Here is a 27,869-nt window from a genome sequence, read left to right on the forward strand (position 1 = left end):
TGTTGTAGGAAACAACACACATATTTTATTGGTTCTTAAACTAAGCATGCTTTATTGACACCTACTGACAATGATCAATTTCAATTGTGCAGATACTTTCCGGTAAATAAAAGTCAAGTCATTTGTACAGATAAGTGCACAAAAACAGTAAAATAAGCGATTGAAAAAAATGGATTTCCTCAAATTAACAAACAGGACAAGGAAAATAACTTCAAATCAACACAATCAACAAAATCAACACAATGTTCACATAAATACATGATAAATATTTGTGTAAACCAGAGATTCAGGACTCCTGCATTGTGTTTGAATGGAAATGTGGTCAAGGTGATCTATAAAACTATCCATAAAAGTATTAACCACGTCATGAAAATCCTTGTCTTAACCCATTCAAAACATTTGTAAAACATACACAAATTTCAGTACATATAATTATCTTAAAATAAATTTCATCAGTGAAATTTTATCCTGGAAATTGTGCAATGCTACATTTACATAAACTGTCAACAAGTACCATCTTCCCGAGGCAAGGGAGTTAACTGACTTTATAAACCTATCACCACATTACCCTATATTGCATTGGGTTCCTGACAACCTCGGGAAAACCTAGTAACCAGCTCATCTATCAAACCCAGGTTTTGAAGCGGTTCTCTTCCAAACCTGGGTTTTAAATAGATCACTTCTGAACCTGCTTTGAAGTTTTACATTTCAATTGTAATACCTAGGTTTTACAATTGACTTTTCATAAACTGGCCTCTTGATATAAACACAATATTCATTTCTGATTGGTTTAAAGTCACAATGTTTTTTACGTGAAAATGCCATGACATGAATCGAACCTGCAACTGCAAAGTTTTGTAACTCACTGTTTTCCTACTGACCCACTGGGGCAGGGGATGAAAACTTGTTCAGTTTTACATGTCATGACTCCAGCTGGTCCATGCTGCAAGTGTTTGTTCTAATATTACTTGCATTTAGATGGTTTATAAGTTGGATAAAACACGCCTCCTCAGTTTTGGTTTAAAATGTTAAAACTTGAGCAAGGTTTTAGATTTTCAAACAAAACTGAGAAGTTTGTTATATACTATACTTAAAACTGGACTTTTAAAGTCAGTTAACTTCCTTGCCTATGGAAGATGACAAGTACAAGCACAACACAACTTCCCCTTCATCATGTTTACATGATGAAACAGGAAATAGAGTTACGGACAGATTCTAATAAAGATCAGGCCACAATTTCCTCAACGCCTAATCCTATCAGTGGCTGCGACAACCAGCAGATACAGGTTACATAGCCCATGAGAAGAGCTGGAGTTTGTCACCAATCTGTCGCCACATGTTTGCTGCCATGATTCAAGGAAGTATTGGGACATGCTGATACTTGTGTTGTGACACAGTAACCACACCATGACGTCATGTAATGAGAAAAGTGGAAAGAGGATCTGACATCTGGCATGAAACAGAATTTTTGAATACTATTTTATGAATGTATGTTGAAGCACTTATGTTTACAAGCACACATACAACTTTTTGGGGGTGCACTTGAAATACAATTTGACGGAAAACAATATGATGTTGTTTGCCAAAACTTAGTCAATTAATTGTAATTCTTCTTGAAATCATGCCACCAAACGATTTAGTTTTGTTTTTTATTTGTCATAATGAAAGCAGGGTACACACTCCCTCTGAATCTGTGCATGGTTTACTTGAGTTTACACTGAGACCTAACTATAAAGATACTCATCATATCAAAATTATGTCTTAAAATACTTATACTCATACTTATCATGTCACAACTAATACTTGAATCATTACAGCCCTAAGAAGGAAAATTCAATCTGGATGCCCAAACATATCGTGGTATGTTTAATGTTTTTCTAATATCAAGGAAAAAAACAAAGCTAACAAATAACCAAATCATAAAAATGAATGGACCTTGGAAGAAAAACAATTGTTGAAATCTCAATGAAAAATCTCAATCATATATTGACAAAACAAAATAGTATATAATAAACACAGTGGAATGTTTGAGGCGCTTGCACAGCTTGTATGACGTTAAGTGTCACAGGTGCATGTGACTTCAATGTAGAATGGGGAAAGATATTGTTTTGTTCAGTAATGTAAATTTGTAATCATGCTACCATGGTAAACCAACTGAAGTAGCATACTAGCCTACAGCTGCCAACCTACAGAAGCTGAATAATGACCAACAGCTGCAGTCACTGAAATGTGTGACTTCACAAGTATGCAGTGGTTGATAGACACAATCATGTATCTACTTATTAGGGCTGGGACGAGTCCCAATTTACTACCCGGGTACCCATCCCTCCATTACCCGACCCTACACGGGTACCCGCTGTAGGTCCCAAATTTAGGTACAAAATGTCTGATTGGGAAAAGTTTGAAGTTTGTATAAACCTATCTGGTCATGCATAAGCTGAAGTTGACTGAAGCTTTATCTTTATGCAAACATATAAAGTCAGAAGGAATGTGTGCATAGTCAGAAAGAAATTTGAACATTTGTCACTTGTCGTGTCAACATAGAGTTCTAGATAATTTTTGCATTCAACAATATTATCATGTGACTAACCACGGGTATGGGTAGTGGGTACCCGGGTCCTACTCAGTACCCACCTGACCCGAGTACTCGTGTTACCCATCCCAGCCCCACTACCTACCGGTATCCGTTTATTCCTAATTGTCTGTTTTTAGAAGTTATCTGGCAGTAAATACAATACCAAAAACAGGCCACATTCTCACTGAATACCCTGGAACTAGCACACACTGAAGCATGATGTAAATATTGAACATTTGAGCACTAAACTTAACATCAGAGAGCAACAACACCTAGCAAGCTATTTGGTTGGAAGATCAAGGAGTTGCGGCAGCACAGTTCTAGTCGAATGAACCTCCGAGGCCGATTGATATGCTCTCATCCTTTGCATATGGAATGTACTCTAACGACCACAGCAAGTCTGTCGCCACGACTGGAACATAAAACATAAGTTGTGACATTGTTATGATCATGAGCACAGCTGTCACCATGGTAATTGCTGCCATGCTTCGTTCAACAATGTCAACTCTTTATAGTGGTGACTCAGTTACTTCATGGTGTGTCAAATCAATGTGGAGGGAAAACTTTGTTAAACACCACACAGTAAATAATCAAGTCTGGTTCAGACAATCCAGTGATTGATATTGTGAGCAACAACCCATGCCACCCGGGGTAAGGTGACACGCTATCAACCAAGTCACCGAGTCTGACCACCTGAATAATGTGCTCGCCTTTTAAAACAAACACAGATCTAACCCAGAATCCTAGCGGTGGGGGGAAGAAAGTCTAAAATGAGTGAGTGAGTGAGTATGGTTTAACGCCACTTTTAGCAATATTCCACTAATATCACTGCATGGGACACCAGAAATGGGCTTCACACATTGTACCCATGTCGGGAATCGAACCCTGGTCTTTGGCGTGATGAGCTACCCGACCGCCCAAGTCTAAATTGAGATAATTGTAGATGTTTATCACTTTGGTGAAAAACATATGTTCCGGTATGGTGCCATCAGACCAAGGATGGTAATCAAGGGAAATAAGGGGCTTGAACCCATGACCTGTTGGTTCTGGTACGGTTCTTGCAAACTGTACGTCACGTTACAACACCTTCGATCAGGTTGCCATCAAGCACACCACGACTTACATATCTCTCCCTCTTTTAGTGTCTCTGTCATGCTCTCACAGACAGTGTTGCAGGGATCCCGTGGCCGCACCGTCACCTGCATCGTCCCCTTCACCTGCGCCAACACCAACATCGACTGCGACATATCTATCTGTACAACAACAGCAGTGGGAGGGGGGTTATTCAATATATATCTGGGGTAGCGGAATGGTGTGTTTAAATATGTATTTAGTAATGAAATACTGTATTTAAACTGGAAAAATATAACTGAGAGTTCACTTCAGTGAAATAACACTTGATGCCGGAACTACTTTTATTCTGCTTCAAGGACACAAAGTTTTTCAGAGTAAGATGTAAATAATGTAATTTGATGTATCGCATGCCATAGTAAGACAAACACAAAACTCTGTTGTGATGATCCTAAAAGAATGAGATGCTTACTCGTTTGGGGACTTTCCCTGTATAATTGGAAGCTATGAAAACATGGTTGTTGATGCCAATCTCCACTGTAGGAGGCAGGAAGTAGGGCCGCTTGTAGAGATATCGGAACGCCTTGGCAGCATCCGGGAAACAGTTCTCCCTGAATCATAAATATATCGATGAGGCGGAGAAAACACACAAATAGCAACAGTACACCAAATCCATACACATATATGTGAATAGTCTTGACTACAAACCCACAGAACATCTAGTTTTTGAACATTTGACAGAATAACAGTTGTAAAACATCTTAATAAAATATAATAAAAAGGAGCCCAGAGACTCTCTTCATTTTCAGAAACTGCATTAATCTAGATATACCAAATATTATAATCCTGCATTGGCTTTTTTGGACATATTTGTTTCAGGTTCTGTAGAGAGGCTACTAGAAAGAACCAGTATAACTAATGTTACATGCAAATGGTGAGTCAACTGTCCATCAGGGCAACGACCCCTGAAGATCGGAGGTAGAATAGGTCTTCAGCAATATATGCTTTCCATAAAAGACAACTATGCTTGCTGTAAGGGGCGACTAACACTCTCAGGTGGTCAGGCTCGCTGACTTGCTTGATGCATGTCATTGTATCCCAGTTGCATAGATGATCATGATCATGATGTCAATCACTGATTGTCTAGACCAGACTTGATTATATACAGACTGCCATTATAGGTGACATTAATGCAGAGTATGGCGTTAAACATCAAAATATACCACACATCCACACATATCCAGAGATGCAAATTGGCATTCAGCCTCTAACCTGAATCAGCTTGTATAACCTTAAACTTGAAACATATAACTGGATCATAAACATATCACATATCTCAACTGCACTGCTTCAAACAGTTTGAGTTGGCAGTGAACACAAAACATGACCAGCAGAAATGTTTAACAGAAATCCAAATTGTGAACTGAGTACAGGTAGAGTGATTCCACCTACCAGTGGCCCAGTCGTCTAAGGCGCCGCGATTCGCTGTGCAGAGTTGCGTCCCTTGGGCACGCCAGAAACCTATGATTGTGGGTTCAAATTCCGGTTCGCCCCGATTATGTTTCTAGGTTTGTCAGCACCATACTCGTGCTCGTGGGTTTCACCGAAGTGGTAAATGTCTGAGACCTGCGTCACTTCGGGCTTTCCTCCCACATTAAGCTGACACGCCGTGATATAACTGGAATACTGTTAAAAGCGGCGTTAAACCCAACTCACTCACTAAGTCATTCCACCTACCAGTGTGCGAAGTAGTTGCTGACTTCCCCTTTGGCTGCCTTGTTGAGGAGCTTGCGGTGCTCCTTGTACTGTTGGCGGAGATTGCTGCTGAAGCCACAGCTGCTATGCTCTCTCAACACACTGCTCAACTGGTATGCCTGTGTACAAGAATCAAAAACAATTTCAGGACCATGAATATTTTGGGGATATTTATGAAAGAGTGTGCTCAGTCTTCATTACAAACAAAATTCCCAAAAATATTCACGATCCCCACCTTTTGTGTTCGTTATTGTTCACACACTTGTAACAGCTGGAATAAACATTGGAAAATCTTTATTTTTCATCATAAATGCTCAAGAAGGTGTGCAAGCAGATAAATCAAGTAGATAGCCAGAAATTCCAAACACTCTGACAACATCGGGGTCCGATGTCCCCCATGAGTTATGAGTAGATTATAAAATTTGACTTAATTATATCCTGAACATTCTCCTGATGCAAAGAACTCACTTCAGGGTATTCCTGATTCACTGACCAGTCAACTCACCTCAGCTATCTTGGCAATGCTGTATTCGTCTGGAGTAAGCCATCCCCTGGTCCCGTCCTCGACAATGACCGGGTGATCCCTTTTCAAGTACAGGTCTAGTATATCTTCCTTCTCCAAACTCGACACTCGTTCAATGCCAGTCAGACTCTCGCACATCTGCCATTACAAGAAGAAAACATGTATCCACATCTACCACCTGCCAAATGTAAGTCACTGAGTACTCAGGATATATTCGGAACAAAAAAGTTAGGGGTCATGAATATATCGGGATATTTTTAAGAAATTGTATGCTCCATCTGCATCCACTATAAAAAATATTCCCCAAAATATTCACGATCCCTAACTGTTTTTGTCCTGTATATAAAAACTCAAAGTCTGCTCATATGGACAGCACTAATGATAAACACTAAATTGTCTGGATTAATAAATGATGGTATGGCATGAATGGTGTATTGCCTATATAAATAGTGTTTCCCAAAAATGAACCATCTGCAAATGTTTTTTTTTTGAAGATTATTAACAATGGATTCATCAGACGGCTCCAATAATCAACATGAGTGAGTGAGTGAGTGAGTGAGTGAGTGAGTGAGTGAGTGAGTGAGTGAGTGATGTCTTGCTGCCCTTAGTGATATTCAAGCGACATAACAGCAGGGGAAACCAGAAATTGGCTTCTCACATTATACCTATTTGGGAATCAAACCCAGGCCTTTGGCATGACAAGGTATGCTTTAACCACAGACAACAATATTCCAACATCATCAATGCAGTGTGTAAATCTGAATAATTGAGTGTGGACCAGGCCATCCAGTAACTGATGACAAGCAGAGGATACTGGGGACCTCGTCTTCCCTGGAATCTCCCTGGAGTATCAATACGAGTAATGCTGTGATAATAAAATTGTGAGCAATATTAACTCTCCCAAGCAGTCCTCACCTCACAATCCTCCGACGTGAGCTGCCCACCGGTGTAGAGAGGGTTGTCCACAAGACAGGACGAGTGGTAGATCTTGGTCCAGTCCCACACTGGCAACACCTGCAGGACACAATACACTTTGAAGAGTAACGCTGATTAAGGGTGCAACAATAAGGAAGGTCCAGTATGATACGTTTCCTGATACACTGGTCACAATACAACACATATCTCGATAGGCCAGAATAACACAAAGGATATAGATGATGATTCCAACTGTAATGCTATATGTATATGGGGGATATTTGACTTTTGAGATTTTCATGAGTGACAGTGTCATTGAGATAGATTGAAAGTAGTTCTGACATACAGTGTTATTGAACTCTCTTGTTTGCCACCTAGGCTAAGACATGAATTTTATCAAAACATAAACATCTTTTAATATTCAACTATTTGTTAGATCATAACACGACGTAATAAATATCATTCAATAAATCCATTTCACATCTTTGATGTGTATTTCTTTCTTCATAGAAATAACCATGGTAACCCTGACAACGTTATCTTTAAAGAGTGAGTGAGTGAGTGAGTGAGTGAGTGAGTGAGTGAGTGAGTTGGGTTTAACACCACTTTGAATAGTATTCTAGTTATATCACGGCATGTCAGCTTAATGTGGAAGGAAAGCCCTGAGTGATTCAGGTCTCAGACATTTATCAGTTTGGTGAAACTCACGAGCATGGTATGGTGTTGACAAACCTAGAAACATACTCAAAGTGAATCGGGATTTGCGACCTCGATCATAGTTTTCTGGCGGGCCAACAAGAAGCACCTTTCCACAGCGAATTGCAGTGCCTAACAACTGGGCCACCCATCCCCCCATATTTCAGGAAACAGGCACCATAACACATGGTGCATACCTCATGAGCCTCATTGTGATAACTCCATGAATAGTTTACAATATATAAATCACCAAACCAAATCTGTTTACAAGGTAACTAATCATGCTAATAGGCTTGCTTGCACGACATCCCCTGTTAACATGGTTAATGAAACAATCCTATTCCAAGATGTACCAAAATTGTAAACTTTATGATCAAATAGTAACATTTCAAATGTTCATCTGACTGGTAATGAATATTTTTTAACTTTTCTTAAAAATACAAACATAATTATGACACCCTTGTTAAAATTATTAATTTGTACCCATAGATAATATGTCTCAGAAGATTCCCGAAGATATCCCTGTCTAACTAAGGTAAGACACACTAACCATATGCAGGAAGCTCAGGCAAGGTGAGCTACAAACATGACACAGTGTTGGACTGCACGTAGTTGTTGGGCACATCAATACCACATGGCAAAGTCAATGATCTTACCCAAAGATCAATATCCATTGTATTACTACTGTTACCGTATTCGACGTAATAAGCGCCCCGCTCTAATAAGCGCCCACGGCGATAATTGCTAACATATTGACTAGTGAACAATCCCAATTAGCACCCCTTCCGATTGATCAATGTACAAATACTTATTTATTCGCATATAATACACACTCGTGTGTTATATGCACCCTCAATTATGGGCAATGAAATTCTGGAAAAATATATCCGTCGTACATACAGTCCGTTTGACTCCAAATGAGAACAATGAATTGCAAAATAACTCGAAATCCAGAAAAGTGTATGAAACATCAATACGGTACTTGACAATGAATACCCTGTACCCAACAAAATCTGAATTTTGTTTATTTTAAGACCCATGACGGATGAAGTTCTTTAAGAAACTATCATGTAATTTTGTATAGAAATGTGTACATAACACGTAGGGGGACAAACCGTGGAAGGAACAGCGCAAGCACGGTCTGCACGTGCTACACAGTGACCGTGTTCATTCAATGACAAGATGCGCTACTCAGCAGATGTTAAACAGTTGATGTTGAATGTATATGATTTCTTTAGAAGTGAAGCAGCAAGAGCAAAGCCTTTTTATGCAATTAATAAATTCTTGAAACGAGCTTCAAAAGCTCTTGGTATGTCCCCTCAGAAACTAAAAAATGTTGTTAGTCGACGAGATACAAATAGTCAGGCCAAGGAGGTAGGGAACATGTCAAAGCCACGCAAGGTTGATAAATTAGACAGTTTTCAGAGGGATCAAGTCAGACGTGCAATTGTTAAACTGCACTCAGAAAATAAGTACCTGTCCCTAAGAATTTTGAAGAAACACCTTGAAACTGACCCTGATTTATGTGTTACAGAAGTACAAACTATGGCAGCTGTTGCATACATTTGGTTACAAATACAAAAAGATAACTGGAGAAAATAGGGCTGTGTTGTGTGAACGGTCTGACATTGTTCGTCTCCGAAATCATTACCTTCGTACCATCAAGCAGAAACTTGAAGAAGGATATTAGCCCGTCTTCTTAGATGAGACATGGGTGAATGCGTCACACACAGCCAGCAGTCAGTGGGTACCCAGTGGTGACTGTAAGGAGTCTGGTAGAAAGTTACCAATGGGAAAGGGTGAAAGACTCATAGTTCTCCATGCTGGTTCTGCTAGTAAGGGTTTTCTCCCAGACTGTGACCTCGTCTTTAGAGCCAAGGCCAAAGACAACAGGGACTACCACACAGAAATGAACGCCAATGTATTTCTGGAGTGGGTGAAAGATAAATTAGTCCCTGCTTTGCCTACCAAGTCTCTCATTGTCAAGGACAATGCACGGTGTCATAGTGTGCAGGATCCAGAAAGCAAGACTCCAACCTCTAATAACCGTAAAGGAGACATGGTTACTTGGCTGCAACGGAGGGACATTACCTTTCCTTCTCGAGCGACGAAACCACAGCTCTATGAAATCATCAAAACTATGAAACCTGACCCTGTGTATAAAGTTGACAGTTACATCAAGGGTCAGGGTCACGCTGTCTTACAACTGCCACCTTATCACTGCGACCTGAATCCAATCGAGTTGGTATGGGGCATCGTCAAGGGTGACGTTGGACGATCGAACACAACGTTCAAATTACGAGGCGTTGAACAACTCGTAAAGGAATCCCTTGGTCGGGTAACAGTAGAAACATGGAGGCGTTGTGTGGCCACAGTCGTTGACGAGATAGAGCCACGTTATTGGTCACGAGATGGACTATGGCCAGCAACAGGCCAACCTATAATAGTGGCAGTCGGTTCAGGCACCAGTTGTTCCAACGACGAGATCTATGGCATGAGCGAGTCAGATTGAGACGGCCCCTCTAACGCTCTGTCATTTCCCCTACCACAGAACGTGCAGTGCATGCGTGCTTGCGCTGTGCCTTCCACGGTTTGTCCCCCCTACGTGTCATGTACACATTTCTATACAAAATTACATGATAGTTTCTTAAAGAACTTCATTATGTTCATCCGTCATGGGTCTTAAACATGTTAAAATAAACAAAATTCAGATTTTGTTGGGTACAGGGTATTCATGGTCAAGTACCGTATTTATGTTTCATACACTTTTCTGGATTTCGAGTTATTTTGCAAATCATCGTTCTCATTTGGAGTCAAACAGACTGTAAACATTTCAGGCTGTCAGCATAAACCACAGAATTTATCTTTCAACTCTGTTTTTTTCCACCAAAATAATATTCTAATAAGAGCCCCCTATTTCTAATTTTGAGAGCGCCCTGGGCGCTTATTACGTCAAATACGGTATATTCAGGGGTATGTATTACTACTGTTATATTCATTGGTACATAACAGAATATGTCATTTACTGCATTAGAAAATGAAAGATGAGGTGTACAGCCTTGATATGTTTATAGATTGTAAATTCTGTTTTGCAGGAATGGGAAATTGTGTTTAATCAGCATGATCAGTGTGTCTGCATTATTGCTAATAAAAGATTACGGTACACATGCATTATACCGGACTGCTATCCGCCATGTTGGATGCTACTAATCAAGGCTAATGAAGCCCTGGACTGTATATCTATTTGAAAAATAGGGCCATTTGTGTGGTTTAATAATGATTAAACCTTGAAATTGAATATCAAAGCGATGCATAAACGTTAAAAATTGGACATCAACAACAAATTGTATGGTCCCTAATTTCTTTTCAGTAATATATTTGGAAACAAATTTTAATGTATAAATTATTCCTCGAACAATCTAATCAGGCTAATTAAATGTGATATAAAGTATTACGGGGCATGCTGATGGTAATTAATGTAATTAGTATTAATAACTGCTCCTTTGAATGTAATGTTTCCAGCCCCAACCCATCCACTGGTAGAATGCATGGTGACAGCATGCTGCTACCTGTATTATAAACCTATTCATTGGGATCCCTATTAAGTAAGAGACTTCTTTCTATAGGCATTAAAACCTATTGTGAGGTTTTGCTTTCCAGTCGGGTTAAATCTCATAAACAGGGATGTTGTAATGTCCCTGGGATTTTACCGGTATATAATATCCCAGGGATTTTATAGGATATTCAAGTCATATTTGCTATAATATCCCAAGGATTTTATAAAATGTCATGGGTATTTTATTAATATAACTTCCGTTCAGATTGTAACATGTAATGAAATGTAAAATCAAATGACAAATGTTTTCTTTATATTCCTGAGGATCGAACTCGCAACCTTCATATCTGTAGCCCAGTGAGTGTACCACGAGGCTACAAAGGTGTTGATAAGACTCACTGGTTTTTAGAATGTCCTTTTCAAGAACTGTACGCCAGCAACAGATATTTTACACGCATTTCCTAAGGTTCATGGAAAGTATGTTCGAAACATAAAAATGTTGATAAATGTTGTTTTAAGTTTCTTTTTTCGGTTTATAAGTATGGAAAAACACTTTCCCTCGGTTTTGGTAGACAGAGCATGCCCTGGGGGTCGGGAAAAACCGCGAGGGCTTCGCCCCCTTGGTTTTTCCCTCTCCCCAGGGCATGCTCTGTCTACCAAAACCTCGTAAGCGTGTTTTCTCCAATTCTTCATGAACAGTTAGGGTTGTTTCAGAGGTTAGATCAGCAAGAAAACTCAATCTTGATAGTATTGATAATGATAGGATGAGACGTGCAGGGGTAAAGCAGACACAAGGAAATGCAAACTTGTCACAGGATCACAGAGTACACTACCAAAACGATATAAACCGTCATGTGTAATTAAAGTGAACAAAAATGTTGAGCAAGTTGAAATGACTCTATAATCATGATAATACCTTTTACTTCCCATGCATAATGGACATGTTTGATCATGAATGTCATCGTAAGCTCAACGTGCTCAATAACAATACCCTTTATCAATTAATTGCTTTATTATGATTTTTATAATAAGTGTTTTTGGTTCACACATTTTTGCTTGACTACACAGGGACACTGGTGGGAAAAAATAGGCATAAAACAGTATAGGCACTGACAGTCGGTAGGCTAACAATATAAACACTTTTATAATTATTAAAGCCAACCTTCCGGAACCCAAAGCAGCTGTGGCAACTATTACAGACATACTCTCTCTTATATTATTGATGTTACAGGCCTCAAACATGACCTTTGCCCACAACACTATTATTTCCCTATACTGTTGTTGTTTAACGCTGAACACAGCAATATTCCAGCTATTTGACGGTGGTCTGTAAAAAATCGAGTCTGGACGTTGTTGGTGTTTATCGTCGCACTCAGCAATGTCTGTAAATAATCAAGTGCTGGATCGAACCGGGCAATTGGGATATGATGACATGCATCAACCAAGTCAGCGAGCCTGACCTCCCGATCCTGTTAGTAGCCTCTTATGACAAGGATAGTTGCTTTTTACAGCAAGCATGGGTTGCGGAAGACCTATTCTACCCCAGATCTTCACAGGTCTTCCCTTTAGTGAAATGCATTAGCAGACTAATGAGGAAAGTAATACCATGTCCTCATAAATTTCACCGTACTCCACATTATTGCAATTTAGGGACGGCGAATCCATAAACCAAGAAATAAAACAACAAAACTGTATACTGCAGGGTAGACACAATTTTATGGATAACAACTTCTTTAATACTGTGAAAAGTGACGTTTTGGTATAGATCCTTATACCATTGTCAAGCAAGACTATCAGCAGATCAGACAATTTAAAACTGTATATTGCAAAGACACTTTCTGATAAACCCAGCCACTTGTCCTTGAAGGGCGAATTAGGTCACATAATCATAAAAGTTAATGTCATGCATATTGCAATATTCACATTGCAATCACAGCTACTCAAACTCATCACAGTTCTATTTCTGGAACTGTATCTGTTTATGTGAGTATTGATTTAAAAAACAACAATCTGTTGCAGCATTCTCACAGCACTAATGTCAAAATAGGTTGACACGTGTCGCAACGGCATTGAACAAGTAGTTGTTGAGTACCGTATTCGACTTAATAAGCGCCCCGCTCTAATAAGCGCCCACGGCGATATTTGCTAATATATTGGCTAGTAAACAATCCCAATTAGCACCCCTTCCGATTGATCAATGTACACAAGACCGATTTATTCGTGTATAATACGCACTCGTGTGTTATATGCACCCTTAATTATGGGCAATCAAATTCTGGAAAAATATATCTGTCGTACATAAACACTTCAGGCTGTCAGCATAAACCACGAAATTTATCTTTCAACTGTTTCTTTTCACCAAAATAATATTCTAATAACAGCCCCCTATTTCTAATTTTGAGAGTGCCCTGGGCGCTTATTACGTCGAATACGGTAGTTATATGGGTGGGATAAATGAATCGTTGAAACCGGATTAACTGAATACCGAAATATTCATAAACCTGATTACAATCTTTATTGATCCTGATTCCGGAAAAGGGAGCAGCCCTTGTGTCCATATTGATCAGTGTTATCTCCTGAAGGTCACTCAAGCATGAAACTGGCACTGCCACTGTGAGGGGCAACACAGGGGGGTGTCACCAGTACTGTCAATATTTAGGGGGCTAGTGTACGGTTAACATGGTAAAAACGGTTAGTAACATAATAATTCAGTTTCATTAGTTTCTAGTTACAATCAACAAATAACCAGATGACATAATAGAATGAAATAATGTCATAATTGATTTCAATTTTTTAAACATATTGCAAGTGAATTCATGGCATTTGATTGCCAAGTAATTGTTTTTGCATTTATCTGTCCATAAACTTTGAATAATTAGGTCACACCCACAAGCTGACTTCTGTTTCCTGACAAAAAGAGAGGGTGGGGCTCGTGCTTGCAATTTTGTGTTAATCAAAGTCACTGATTTTGTGTTGTTTGTTTATTTGTTGTTTACCGCCACACTCAGCAATATTCCAGCTATATGACAGCGGTCTGTAAATAATCAAGTCTGATCTAGACAATCCAGTGATTGATATCATGAGCATCGATCAATGCAATTGGGATCGATGACATGCATCAACCATGTCAGCCAGCCTGACCACCCGATCCCCTTAGTCACCTCTTATGACAAGCATTGTCGCCCTTTACGGCAAACACGGGTTGCTGAATACCTGTGACGTTATTATTGCTGACGTTTTTATTATAAGAGTAAACCTCAATATGTTTTGGAGTTTATGGAGGTATACACCACTCTTAACATTTATACCTTCAAAAACATGATAAACACAAAATGTTGAAGTCAATTCCTAAATCATCATGATCATCATGATGATCCAAAAGAACAATTTTATGTTAAGTGATGTATACCATGGTAATCCTGTATATTTGGCAGCTTTACCATGCATAAGTTACACATTCCCTGTCATGCTTATGTTGGTGGTGTGTTGTGTATATTAGTTCATAACAGTACTACAAGTTGCCAGGGGGGCCCATGTCAATGACCCCTGAAAAACAAAAGAAATGACCCTCCATATCTGAAGAAAATGGCCCCCTCACTGGCCCTGTCGTTTCTGATTCCTTTGTCTGAACCTGACCCATCATTTTGGCAGGTCAAGTCTCAAGGGTCAATTGGCCCATCAATATTCAAGCCAATTATATATATTGCTCTACAGCAAGTTTTCATTTTTTGTACTTTTGAAGTCATAAACCTAGCACACGGATAAAGGACCATCCCTTGGTAGCCCCATATTAAACCTGTCGGTAATGAAGAGTGATCAAATCTGCCAGATGAACAATAACGAAGCAGTAAATTCTGTTTAGTTCATCAGTGACCTTTGTTCAACATGTTCACATGGTGATGGGCTGGAATTGAGTTCAATTTAAATTGTTCCATGGTCAAAAGATTCTCCAAGAAGAAATTATCCAATAAATTTTAGATCATATCAGTTCTTCAGATTGTTGTTAATTCTGCAGAGATGAAAACTTTAGAGTGTGGATTTTTACCCAACTTTAAGCAATATCTGGTACTGAGGGAGAAAACAAGTATAGACTTGTAGGGAATCAAACTAGATGATGGCTAGTGCTGTAACCACTAGGCTACTCCACCAACCACATCTTCCTGAGGCAAGGGAGTTAACTGACTGTTAAAGTCCAGCTTCCACCCTTGCCAAACTAGGCTGGAATTATGGAGTTATATTTTGGCTGGACTAACAAGTCTTTATGTGTTTTATCATCTTGTTGTATAACATCTACCCAAGGCAAGGGAGTTAACTGACTGTTAAATTCCAGTTTCCATCCTTGCCAAACTAGGCCGGAATTTTGATTGGACAGTGCATAGATTCGTTAGTCCAGCCAAAATATAACTCCACAATTCCTGCCTAGTTCGGCAAGGGTGGAAACTGGACTTTATAGTCAGTTAACGCCCTTGCCCGGGGAAGATGCAAACTGTTTGATGGCATGTGCTGTAACCACTAGGCTACCCAACCAACAATTTCTCTCAGCATCAGTACCTAAGATTATTGACTCAACTTAACATTCACCAGTAGAGGACGTAACGTGTACGCGAGACGGCTCTCCCGTCTCGCGTACAAGTGACCCCCTGAGAGGGGTCACGCGTATGCGTGACGGTCTGTCAGTGGACCATGGATTTCTGCCTGTTGCACAAAAATGTCTCTACAAGCGTTATTTGTGAAAATAATAAAACAAAATTAAGTACAGTTATTGATTATCCTACTAGTTATCGAATGACATGAAAAAAATGTCATAAGAAAAATAATACACGGTCAAATTGGGAGAAAAATGCGTAAAAATCGAGCAAAATGTTCTGTTTTTGACAGCGATTTTCTCCTATGTACATATTTTTCAGAAACTAACACGTAGTATTTTCTAAAAGCTTATTCATCGTAGAGTTACAAAATATATAAATTATTTCACGCACACCAACGCACACCCATTTTCCATCGCGTTGAAACATGTTTACTTTCTTCGAAACTGCGCGAACCGTCTCGCGTACAAGTGACTGGTCGACAAGCCGATAAAGGGAGGTAACCGATGCCTGACTAAAATGTTCAATCGGAACATCCGTCTTGTTACACTAAATGTGTCTGAATCAGAATGATGCGTGTAATATGCACGATATTTATTTAGCGCGTAGTTTCGTGGTTAGAACAAGGAGGAAATGTATTTTGATCACGTATTAGAAAAACAATTTTGCAGTGGGTAATATATTTTTAGGTGGAAGTAAAATTGTTGGAAAACAAAGTATTTCTGTGAAAAAATGAGTAATGCACATAACATATTGAAATTAAAAGAGTCAAATTTGCCGATTTTGGACAGCGATTTTCATCTATGTGCATATTTTTCAGAAACATAATTTCAGTATTTTCTTAAAGCTTATTCGTCGTAGTATAACAACATATATAAATTATTTCACGCACACCAACGCACACCTATGTGCCAGCGCGTTGAAACATATCTACTTTCCTCAAACTGCTCGCAGTTGCTAAACAAGTCGTCCCACAGCCCCGTTACGCGTACGAGAGACGGCTCTCCGAACAAGCAGTGAAACACGGCCTGAGAGAGAGTCACTTGTAGGCGTGACTGCCTGTCGAAGGATTGCAGATGTCTGCATGTGACACCAAAAAAACGTCTCTACACACTTCCTATGTGATTATATAAACAAATATACGTAGTTGACTGTTATAGATGCTTGTTATCGAACGATATACAAAGTAGAAAAATAAATTAAAGGGGTCAAATTTGGAGAGATATGTACGAAATTGGAGCCAAATTTGTCGATTTTGGACAGCGATTTTCTCCTATGTGCATATTTTTCAGATACATAATTTCAGTATTTTCTTAAAGCTTATTCGTCGTAGTGTAACAACATATAAATACTTATTCAGGCACACGAACGCACACCTATGTGCCAGCGCGTTGAAACATATCTACTTTCCTTAAACTGCTCGCAATTGCTAAACAAGTCGTCCCACAGCCCCGTTACGCGTACGAGAGACGGCTCTCCGAACAAGCAGTGAAACACGGCCTGAGAGAGAGTCACTTGTAGGCGTGACTGCCTGTCGAAGGATTGCAGATGTCTGCATGTGACACCAAAAAAACGTCTCTACACACTTCCTATGTGATTATATAAACAAATATACGTAGTTGACTGTTAGATGCTTGTTATCGAACGATATACAAAGTAGAAAAATAAATTAAAGGGGTCAAATTTGGAGAGAAATGTACGAAATTGGAGCCAAATTTGTCGATTTTGGACAGCGATTTTCTCCTATGTGCATAATTTTCAGATACATAATTTCAGTATTTTCTTAAAGCTTATTCGTCGTAGTATAACAACATATATAAATTATTTCACGCACACCAACGCACACCTATGTGCCAGCGCGTTGAAACATATTTACTTTCCTCAAACTGCTCGCAGTTGCTAAACAAGTCTTCCCACAGCCCCGTTACGCGTACGAGAGACGGCTCTCCGAACAAGCAGTGAAACACGGCCTGAGAGAGAGTCACTTGTAGGCGTGACTGCCCGTCGAAGGATTACAGATGTCTGCATGTGACACCAAAAAACCGTTTCTACACACTTCCTATGTGATTATATAAACAAATATACGTAGCTGACTGTTAGATGCTTGTTATCGAACGATATACAAAGTAGAAAAATAAATTAAAGGAGTCAAATTTGGAGAGAAATGTAGGAATTGGAGCCAAATTTGTCGATTTGGACAGCGATTTTCTCCTATGTGCATATTTTTCAGATACATAATTTCAGTATTTTCTTAAAGCTTATTCGTCGTAGTGAAACAACATATAAATACTTATTCAGGCACACGAACGCACACCTATGTGCCAGCGCGTTGAAACATATCTACTTTCCTTAAACTGCTCGCAATTGCTAAACAAGTCGTCCCACAGCCCCGTTACGCGTACGAGAGACGGCTCTCCGAACAAGCAGTGAAACACGGCCTGAGAGAGAGTCACTTGTAGGCGTGACTGCCTGGTCAACATCCATAGATTACAGATGTCCATAAAAACAAACATACGTAGTTATTGACTGTTGTAATACTTGTTATCGAACAATTTAACATCAAAACTAACGAATAATTGGCGTCATTTTGCATGGTGTTTGTCATGCACCTCACTGTCGCAGTTTAATTAGCATCTCTATATGATTATGTAAAAGAATATTTGAAACGGTCCGAAAGGCATGCATTAGGCACCTCTGTTCAAAATGTAAACATATTAACTTGGTCTCGTCGCCATATGGCTGAAATAATACCGATTCGACGTTAACAATTAACTCGCTCACTCTTATTTCAGAATAGGTGCGTTAGTTTTCTAACAAGAGAAAGGTTCGATCACGTGATACCCTGCACAACCGCAGTGGGGGGTGAAAATAAGGCGAGCATGGCCGAGTGAGCTCGGGGGTTATCGGCAATTGTTTGTAAATCTTGCCTCGCGAAGGTTCGACGTATCGGCACTTTTAATGACTGTCAGATCAATATTTAGGACAGAATATACATTAATTTGTGAGATGATGTCTTGGAACATGTATGACACGATGAACTTTCTTTATACACAAAATATACCCGAGCACAGGTGGACAGGAAATAATATAATCTGGTCCAAACGGCCTATCGCGCACGCAGAATACACTACTATATAGAATATACTACTGCATCGCACGTGTTTTACCTAATTGCCGAGACTGCCTGTATATTCAGTGCAATTTGAGGTGGTCATAAATCCTACAGGTCCCTCCCCGTACCTATACATGGCCCTGAAGGACTGGCCGTGTGCGCGCTCACAATGTATATTTCCAAATACAATATACAATTCCAAATATATATTTTTTTTCATTATTCACACCATACCCCATAGATGCGGTAAAGTAAATATAAAATTGGATTTGCTTGTGGGTTTGTACCCCCCCAACCCCCTCCCCACCAGAGATTGATTTATTTATACTTTATTAGGTCATTTATGCTAAAGCGATGTAAACCATTATATATGCCTATCAAAGACTTCGCAGAAACCGTGCTTGTATAAATTTCGTTGGCTTCCTTTGGATATGGCTGACACAGCCTACCCACATGTGTGATTCGAGTTGCTAAGCGAAATCAGTATACACGTCCCTGATATGCTGCCGATTGGTGCGAGTATAGTGATTCAACTTGGATTGGAATTGACACTTATTGAGGTTAACTAATCTGCATAAGCACCGGTTACGTGTTCTTTCATAATGGGATTATCAGAGGATAGTAATTGACACAACTGTTCCCAAGACTTATTTATTCATAAAACTATACAATGACAAAAAAATCATGATAATATACATGTGTGTCTGTCTCAACAGTACAAGTCATCTTCTGGAATCCTGCCAGTTTTCGGTTTTTGATCAAGCGTGTGCCTGTTGGAGACTTAAAAGGGATTAACTTTGGACCACTGTCGTGGTGAATTTACTGCACTATATCTATCGTGAAAGAACGGGGTAGCGTTCTGCAGAGATCCATCATTCATCGCTGACGTGATGACGCCAGGTCTTTGGGACCCTACCCACACATTGTCCATCTGGTAGCAGCAGTTGATGGCTGAGGTGTCGAATTGGTTGCCTGGTTCTTGGTGAATCTTCATCATGTTCAACGGCAAGGCGATTGGTGGTTATACCCGGAAAGCATGATATCTGCAGAATAAAAAAGACATGTCGATTTCATCCAATTGATGAATACCTGTTTTTCAGTTATTTCGAATACATCGAATGCTGTGTGTATAGCTGTTTGTAGACCATTTATGAAAATTTATGATATCTTTGAACGGTTGCATGTTCCACAAGTGTGGGTTTCATCTTTACTTCGCAAGCCTCAGAACTGTCGAGTAACCATTAGGGTAAGTCGAGTTGTTTCGGCATATGTTATATTCCCAAATCCCGTCGAATCAATGACATCAACTATTATCAGTAGTATATTTGTTGTAGCATAACACGTCATCCGTCTAACGTTTGTGGTTACACGCATGCGCTTTTAAAATAAAGTTTGGTAGCGGAATAGAAATTGAACTAGTACGCTGCTACAGTTCCTTACTTACCCATAAATTGTGGAAAATACCACTACAGGACACACCGACGCGTGTGTAGTGACTGGAAAAACTTCGGATCCCCATCCAGTAGGTCCACGGAAAGAATGCACATATTGAACTAAGGACGAAAACCTTTTCGTCAGCTGATCCATAACTTTAGTCTAGTGTGGATGAATAAACGGTTATGCTCACGCTTGACAAATCTAAATATGACGAATGAATTAACAATTGTTGAACAGTTGCATTAGTTTACATGACATCAACCACTACGTCGTGCATGGATATTTGTTCATAAAATAGCAATTGCTAAACGGTAACAACATATATTCAATATGAAACAGCACGGACCTACATGTGATGCAGGTGATTAAAACCGCTTAGTTGTGGGCATAGTCTGACCACCGACTGGCTCACACTGGCTAATCCCCTTCTGATCGATCAATATACAACTGTATCGTGTTAAAATATGCACTCGTCTATATTTATATTATTTCAGACATTGTCATGTTACTGATAATACGGGATTAAATACGAAATGCTATACATTATCATTGCCTGTTTTCAATTGTGTTCATACAAGAACATAATTCAATTTCGTCTGCTGTCATTACACCACCAGTTAAAAAATTATATGGGAGGGGGCATCAATTGGTGCGGGAATCGTATATAGGTAACTTTCGGGTCTCTCGAGGGGATACGTATAAATAGTAATCCTCCAGACTTTTACAAACGAAATATATTTTATACTGTTAGCACCTTCTTTGTTTTTAACGAGCCTACTATCAAAGTTCTTGCAGCAAATACTGTGCTATAGTTAATCACTGTCACTGTCCTTGTGCAATTGAAGCTGTAATTTGAGAACACGGTACCAGCACCAATTGCCTTCAGTTGTATATTGTCGTTTAACAACGCGCATTTTGATAGGCTGACTGTTGACACGTGAGCAGCCAAGCTCAGGTATTAACCGTTCGCTATCGTAAACATTGTCGTTGACAATACACACGGGTTCTCTCTATACCCGTTATTTCGTTATAAGCGCTTTCATCATTGTAGTATTCTATTCTATTCTCATCACTTTATTATGAGGACAACAAAACGCGGATCAGTCGTCTCGCCGGCTCCTCTTCAATTAGATCGCGTAATCACAAGATGCAAATTAGCATAACACCGGAAATCCTGTTATTACACGATTGAATATTCCATTCAATACTTTTCAGATATACGAATCGTGCATCAGTGAACGGATTTATTTCCAGAAACACCGCTGACGAACAGGTAGATGTGAGCTGATTGCTATTTCCGGCCTATAATTTACGAGAAAATACATGCGGTATTTTTAATATCTGCATATAAAACAATGCCAAGCAGAACAGAAAATATAGGATACTGCGCATAATATGATAATGATCGTGTATACACTAATCGACAACAAAAACACGTCAATGTGGCTGCTGCTCAGATAGGTGTCGTTTGGCGCAGCAAGAATAGAGCGAACCGCAATCAGGTGGATTTATCATGATGACTAAGCGTTTCTCCACTGCCACAAAAGGCTAAATTGTATATCACGTGATCGGACATTTTGATAGTTTTTCTTGTTATATCGCCGAGGAACAATTATCGCTAACCGTTATAGCGCGCACGTGGTTGCATCTCATTTTAGTTTTGAGAGTCTTAGTTTTCATAACAGGGGAGAAATATTTATCCGAAAACAATGATCAAAAGGACTCTTGTGCGGAAATATTTTTTCAAAACCCGCAATATTCACCTTGCTCAATATCTTCAATATCCTATCTTCCTCAAAATACAATTCTGAAATCTATTTGAGGTACACATAGGGATAAGCAAGATCGAATTTGGGGAATATTGTCAGTTTGCAAAGAACAAATTGATAATAGCATTTCTTATTAATTTTGGTGAATTAAAATAATATTGAGCGCGAAAACTGAAATATCCCCAAAATGTCATTTGTAAACTGGAACTGTGGGCGTGATCACGTGCTGTAAGGCGATTGCGAGAGCTGGTACAATAAGTCACCGGTAAAGTTTCCACTGTTCCCTATCGTAGCACAGACAGACATTGTAACGCTATAACCGAAATCAACTGAATCTTATTCAAGAAAGCGCATATGCTCACAGTTTCACAAAAATTAAAGTTATTGGTACATTCAACTTTGTAGCCTGCAGCCTCGGGTTTCGCAGTACTTGTCATAAACGGAACAAATGGCACTCACTAACATTTATGATTATTCACTCCTGTTATGCCAAAAGTATGTATTTATGATTTGGCTACTAGTGAAGAAAGTACTGCTAAGTATGAAATTTTGGCCCTAATTATCTCCTAATATATCCTGACCACAGCGCGGGAAAATGTGCGGGCTACGTAACTTCCGTTACCTTATTAGTCGCCATGAATATGTAGATGAGCTAGTTCAGCTCGAGAGAGAAAGTTTATTTGGGAAACTGCCGGTCATATCGCTGTCCATTGACAGATGGGGGCAGAGACCATATAATAGATGGGGGTAAGGCAATAATAAAAAAATAAAAGATACCAGAAGTAAGTATCAATGCGATAATGACCCCTAACTTGCAGCAGACGGAACATTCCGAGGAAATTGAAATTGTTTACGGAGCGAGCACTTCCTGGTTACTGATTGTCATAACAGACATCCGCTAAAAGGCGTGTCCCGCGTGAGCGACCGGAAATCACAAATGCCGCGATACGATGAATGCCGCGGTACCACGAGGTCAGAGTATACACGGAATATGCCAGAAATAACATGAAAAATGGCGATAATTGGTCGCTAGCTTCGACGTGTACACTTTCAAGTGTATCCAGTCCAGAATGACATGTTGACATGTTTTAACTGTTCGAAAATAGGGTATGTGAAAATAGGAAGGCGGATGCCCCGATGCACACGCGACCCGCCAGTCACGACCTTAGGTGGATTGTTGTGGTCCCTCTCGGCAGTGGGTGATTTTACATAGCGCTTTAATTACTTTCGCGGAGGTCGCGGGTGACAGCACAGCCACGGTGATTGAATTAATTAGTATCAAGCGCTTCACTGAGTACTGCGGACCGCACCGTCTCGCGTACAAGAGACGGCTGAGCCGTCACGCGTACACGTTACGTCTGTGACTGTTCACAATACAAAAGAACAACATTTTTTTATCAGGGTTTTTTATTTATCAAATATGTTCATGTTTAGTAGACTGTCACACTTATCATGCAGTGAGTACATTGTTATACTGTAATCACTGTAATAAGTGTCCTGGGTATTTCACCAAGTCAGATGCCAAAGGAGAAACTTTTTTGGATTTTGGAAACCACATATCATGTTTATCATGTGGTTTATTATGTTTATAGAATAAAGTGATGAATTCACATTGAGGCATAATAAAAATAATGTAGTGATTTCGATTATATATTTATAAAATAGGGTAGATTGACTTCTAAAGAATGTGTACTCTTTGTCACAAATAGAAAAAAATACCACTGAAAAGAAATTAGGGTTGGTCTGGTAATGGAAACGCACCAGTTTGTTTTAAGGCCTTACTAACAAACTTTTTTTTACATGTTTCACAGTGGTCAAATTTAGTATAAAGTTAGGGGCCCAGGTTGTCAGATCCCAAGGTCAAAGTCAAAGATTTAAGGGGCCTTGGATTACAAATGAATGGGAAAAAAAATCTTTCAAAACTATTAACATGGCAACATATCAAAAGATATTTTTTAATTTTGTTTGTTAGAATAAAGGTTTTCATACATATTATTTACCATTTCTTATGAACAGCATTGATAAAACCTCAAGGGTTTTTTTCATTTCACCTAATTGTAAAACAGAGTCGGGTAAAAAGTAGTCATCATATTTTCTTTTCCAATTCCATTTTCTTTTTTTTGCAGTTAAGTCTCACTAACCAACTTAAAAAAATATAAGGGTAAAGGATTTGCCCAGGAACACCCCACCTGAGTCAATAATCCATGTAATCCTTGTACAGTGATGCCCACTACAGGTGTAAAACCAGGAAAATACACACTGCCACACACTTTAACTTCCTCATCACCATTGATCACTCACTAGGATATCTCTCCAGTTTCCTTACAAACAGGGAAGCTTATAATTTGTTAAAAAACACTTGCATATTGCTTCTACGTGGTTAGACTAACATCTAGTCTCTGAAATGAACATATCGTATATAAAAAAACAGTTGTTCAGTTATCATAATAAAAATATAATAAAAAGGAGCCCAGTGACTCTCTTCATTTTCAGATACTGCAGTGATCTAGACTTGCCAAACATTATAGACTTGCATGGGCTGTATTTGATATATATTTGTATCAGGGTCTGTAAGACAGACTACTACGTGGTATACAACCATTTATATGTTTTATGAGTTTGTTTGCCATATCTGTTTCATATCACGACTAATCAAAAGTATATTTGATTATTTCATATTTATGCCATTGTTGTAGACATATTTTTTTAGACTGGTAAATAGCTTGCTTTCAGACATTTTATATCATTTGCACTATATTGTAGTTCTAAATTTTAACAATTTGCAAATATGGTACTTGATTTATCGTAACTTCAATTTTTTTATGAGTTTAACAAAACCTTGGTGCATGCGTCCTGAACATGCCGAAGAACTATCAGATAAATTAATGTTGTAATTGTATCATAATTATTAAGTCTCAATGCAGTACATTACGAAATGACCGTTGTACAAAATGCTGCATGTTTATTGTTTCTTACAGTGTACAATATTTGAAAAAGCATGAATTAACATGTTTTTATGCTGTAGTATTTTATTCTTACAGGTTTCAGGGGTCAAGGTTTAAGATTAGCATTCTGTCAAGGATCCCATAACCATGGTAACTTTCATCCATATGTTTTAACATCATGAACATAGAAAAGCTAAAACAAACCAATGTCAAATATAACCTGAATCCTCACAGCGTTCCACATATCTGGTATGTATTGATGCAGGTTTTAAACATCTTAAGTACTTCATTGACAAATGGACATTTGAAAACAAATTCACATAATTGAATGATTAAACCCCACGAAAAGAAGACATATTTTATCAGGGGTCCAGGTTGTCAGATCCCAAGGTCAAAGTCAAAGATTTAAGGGGCCCGGATTACAAATGTATGGGGAAAAAAAGCTCTTAAAAATGTTAACATGGCAACAAGATAATTTTTTTGTTGTTGTTAGAATAAAGCTTTTTGTACATATTATTTACCATTACTTATGAACAGCATAGATAAAACCTCAATTTTTTTTTTCATTTCACCTAATTGTAAAACAGAGTCGGCTAAAAAATAGTCATTGTATCGTATCAACATGCTCATCATCAAATACTGCTACTGTACCGGCCCTCTGCTGTTCAAACAGCTGAGTCAATTTACACAAAGCCATGTTGACAATGGAAGACTTGTCTACCCTGAAAGGTGAGTCAGCAATAAATAACTGCCTACATCATCATTCTCAAACCCTAATTTCTAAATCTACTTTTGTGTGACTATTGGTACTGTTTATGTTGGAGACCATGTAGCTCACCTTCAAATCGATATCATATCATAATAAATATTATTAAAATACCCTAACATAACAAAGGTGGGTCATCATGGTCCTGAATGAGGTAAATATTTTCCATATTCATACAATATGCCAACATTTACAGATCATGCATACATCACCCTCTCTCATTACTTTAAGGGACAGTACGTCTACTGTTCTGAACCTTTGTTTGTAAATAATAGCCGATAACACCCGAGCTTAATTGGCTCCGCTCACCTTAATCCACAAGAGAACATTTCTCATCCAGCGACCACACCCGCGGGAATAGGCTTATCATGTGACCATATCATCAGCTTGTAAGGCTTCGATGACATCAAGTGGAGGATAAATAAAAATGGCAATATTTTTTCTCGTTTTAGGATACTTTCTCAATGAAAGTTAAACATTTCATGACATATGTGTATCTAAATGTATCGACTCGTCCTAAATGAAACATGAAAAACACATGAATAGTCTGTGTATGATGTGACACAGTTATTAGCCTGGACGCAAGGAACACGAGTGATCAGCTTCACACGACCGAGTCATATTCATGTTGTAATCTAGGCTTTGATGCACACTGGCTTAAATCTAATGTAATCAAGCTGGAAATCTGTATTTTGTAACTCATATGAGCTTTCTCTTCAATTTGCCTTTAATAGAAAACATGACCGAAGCCAGTTTACTCTGTGCAGCATATTCATTGTCAGCTTCGCTGTGCGAAGCTCTATTGTTTTGGTTTGAGAATTGAATCGGGCATGTAACATCACACTCGTAAATAATTTCATGCATGATTTAAAAATCACACAGCCCCGTTGATGTACTGTCCCTTTAAGCATAGGGCAACTGATAATGATACATTAGACCATTGCCTTACTCACTAACTGATCACCATAAACATGACTAACAGTGCAATTAGTGCCCTAGACATATAACTGAAGGCCAAGGGATTGCATATTGGACATGCTGGCTACTGTCTGATGCAACATATAGCACCATCATGATTTTATAGGACGAGTACGCATATTAGGACTTTGTAACATGCACACTATTCATAGACAAGATGAGTTAATTCCACCAAGTGTACGCAGGACGGGTCCCTGTTACGTGTACAAGGGACCACCTGAGAGGGGGTCACACGTAGGCATGACTGCCAGTCAGGGGACCATGGATGTCTGCATGTAGCACAAAAACGTCTCTACTGGTGTTAATTATGAAAATAATATATCAAAATTAAGCATAGTTATTGATCATTATACCAGTTATCGTATGACACACATGTGAATGTAATAATTGCCGATTATCTCTTAATCCTTTGAGCTTCCCCTTAGAAAAGTGCATTGATCATGACCACCGTCTTTTGTAAACCACAATTCCCGAAAGATTCGAACAATCTGCAGGTATGACATCATTTCTAGTGAGACATCATTCCGATCTTACGTCACAATAAGATTCAAAAGATGTCAACAATGATGTAAACAATACCCTGGGTGCGCTTGAAGTGATATTTGCCGTTATACGCAAAACATTTTTATTAACTTGGTTATTTCTAAACTAAGAGTAATAAATCTTGATATGGCTCTAAAGCTTCATCAACATCGTTATAATTGTGTTTATCAATTTATCTGACAGTGAGCTCCTGGCTAGCATGGTTAGACCTAAACATGTTATTGTTGATACTTACAGAGATTGCGCTTTTCTTTCCAACAACACACATCAGCTTGTAGACTGGGTCGATATAGAACAAGGCAGCAGCAACAACGACGAAGATTGCAAGACGTATCGCTCGTCGTGTCCATCGTTCCCTGTTCACGGATTTTATCGACTGAGTGAAGGGGTCGACAAATCTCTCAATCTGAGATGAGCTGTAGCCAGAGTTGACACAGAAGACGTGAAGCTTGCGAATTTCCTGATCTATATACTCTATTTTCTCTTGAAATGACATGTCATTGTCAGTCTTAATGACATCTTCTGTCACTTCTTTTGTAGAAGCAGGTTTTGATTCAACTGGGTTAGCGGTCGCACGTTTTCTCGCTGCCATCGTCTCGTCGTCTCAGCTGCTCGATATCAAAGAGGAAGTAACTCTGGACG

General features: G+C 39.0%; 1 protein-coding gene across 1 annotated transcript; it reads right to left on the reverse strand.

The window, feature by feature from the left end:
- On the reverse strand, positions 1-27,859 carry LOC124134786. Its single transcript, XM_046499822.2, has 7 exons — positions 27,463-27,859; positions 6,840-6,938; positions 5,907-6,062; positions 5,384-5,520; positions 4,119-4,257; positions 3,699-3,828; positions 1-2,987 (listed from the first exon to the last, which is right to left on the reverse strand). Exons 1-7 carry the CDS (start codon positions 27,817-27,819, stop codon positions 2,896-2,898), a joined length of 1,110 nt encoding a protein of 369 aa, XP_046355778.2. The 5' UTR covers positions 27,820-27,859; the 3' UTR covers positions 1-2,895.
- Between the last annotated feature and the right edge of the window lie 10 nt (positions 27,860-27,869).

The sequence above is a fragment of the Haliotis rufescens genome, unplaced genomic scaffold, assembly GCF_023055435.1.
Source record: "Haliotis rufescens isolate VD_foot unplaced genomic scaffold, xgHalRufe1.0.p SCAF_3, whole genome shotgun sequence".
Taxonomy (NCBI): Eukaryota; Metazoa; Mollusca; class Gastropoda; order Lepetellida; family Haliotidae; genus Haliotis; species Haliotis rufescens.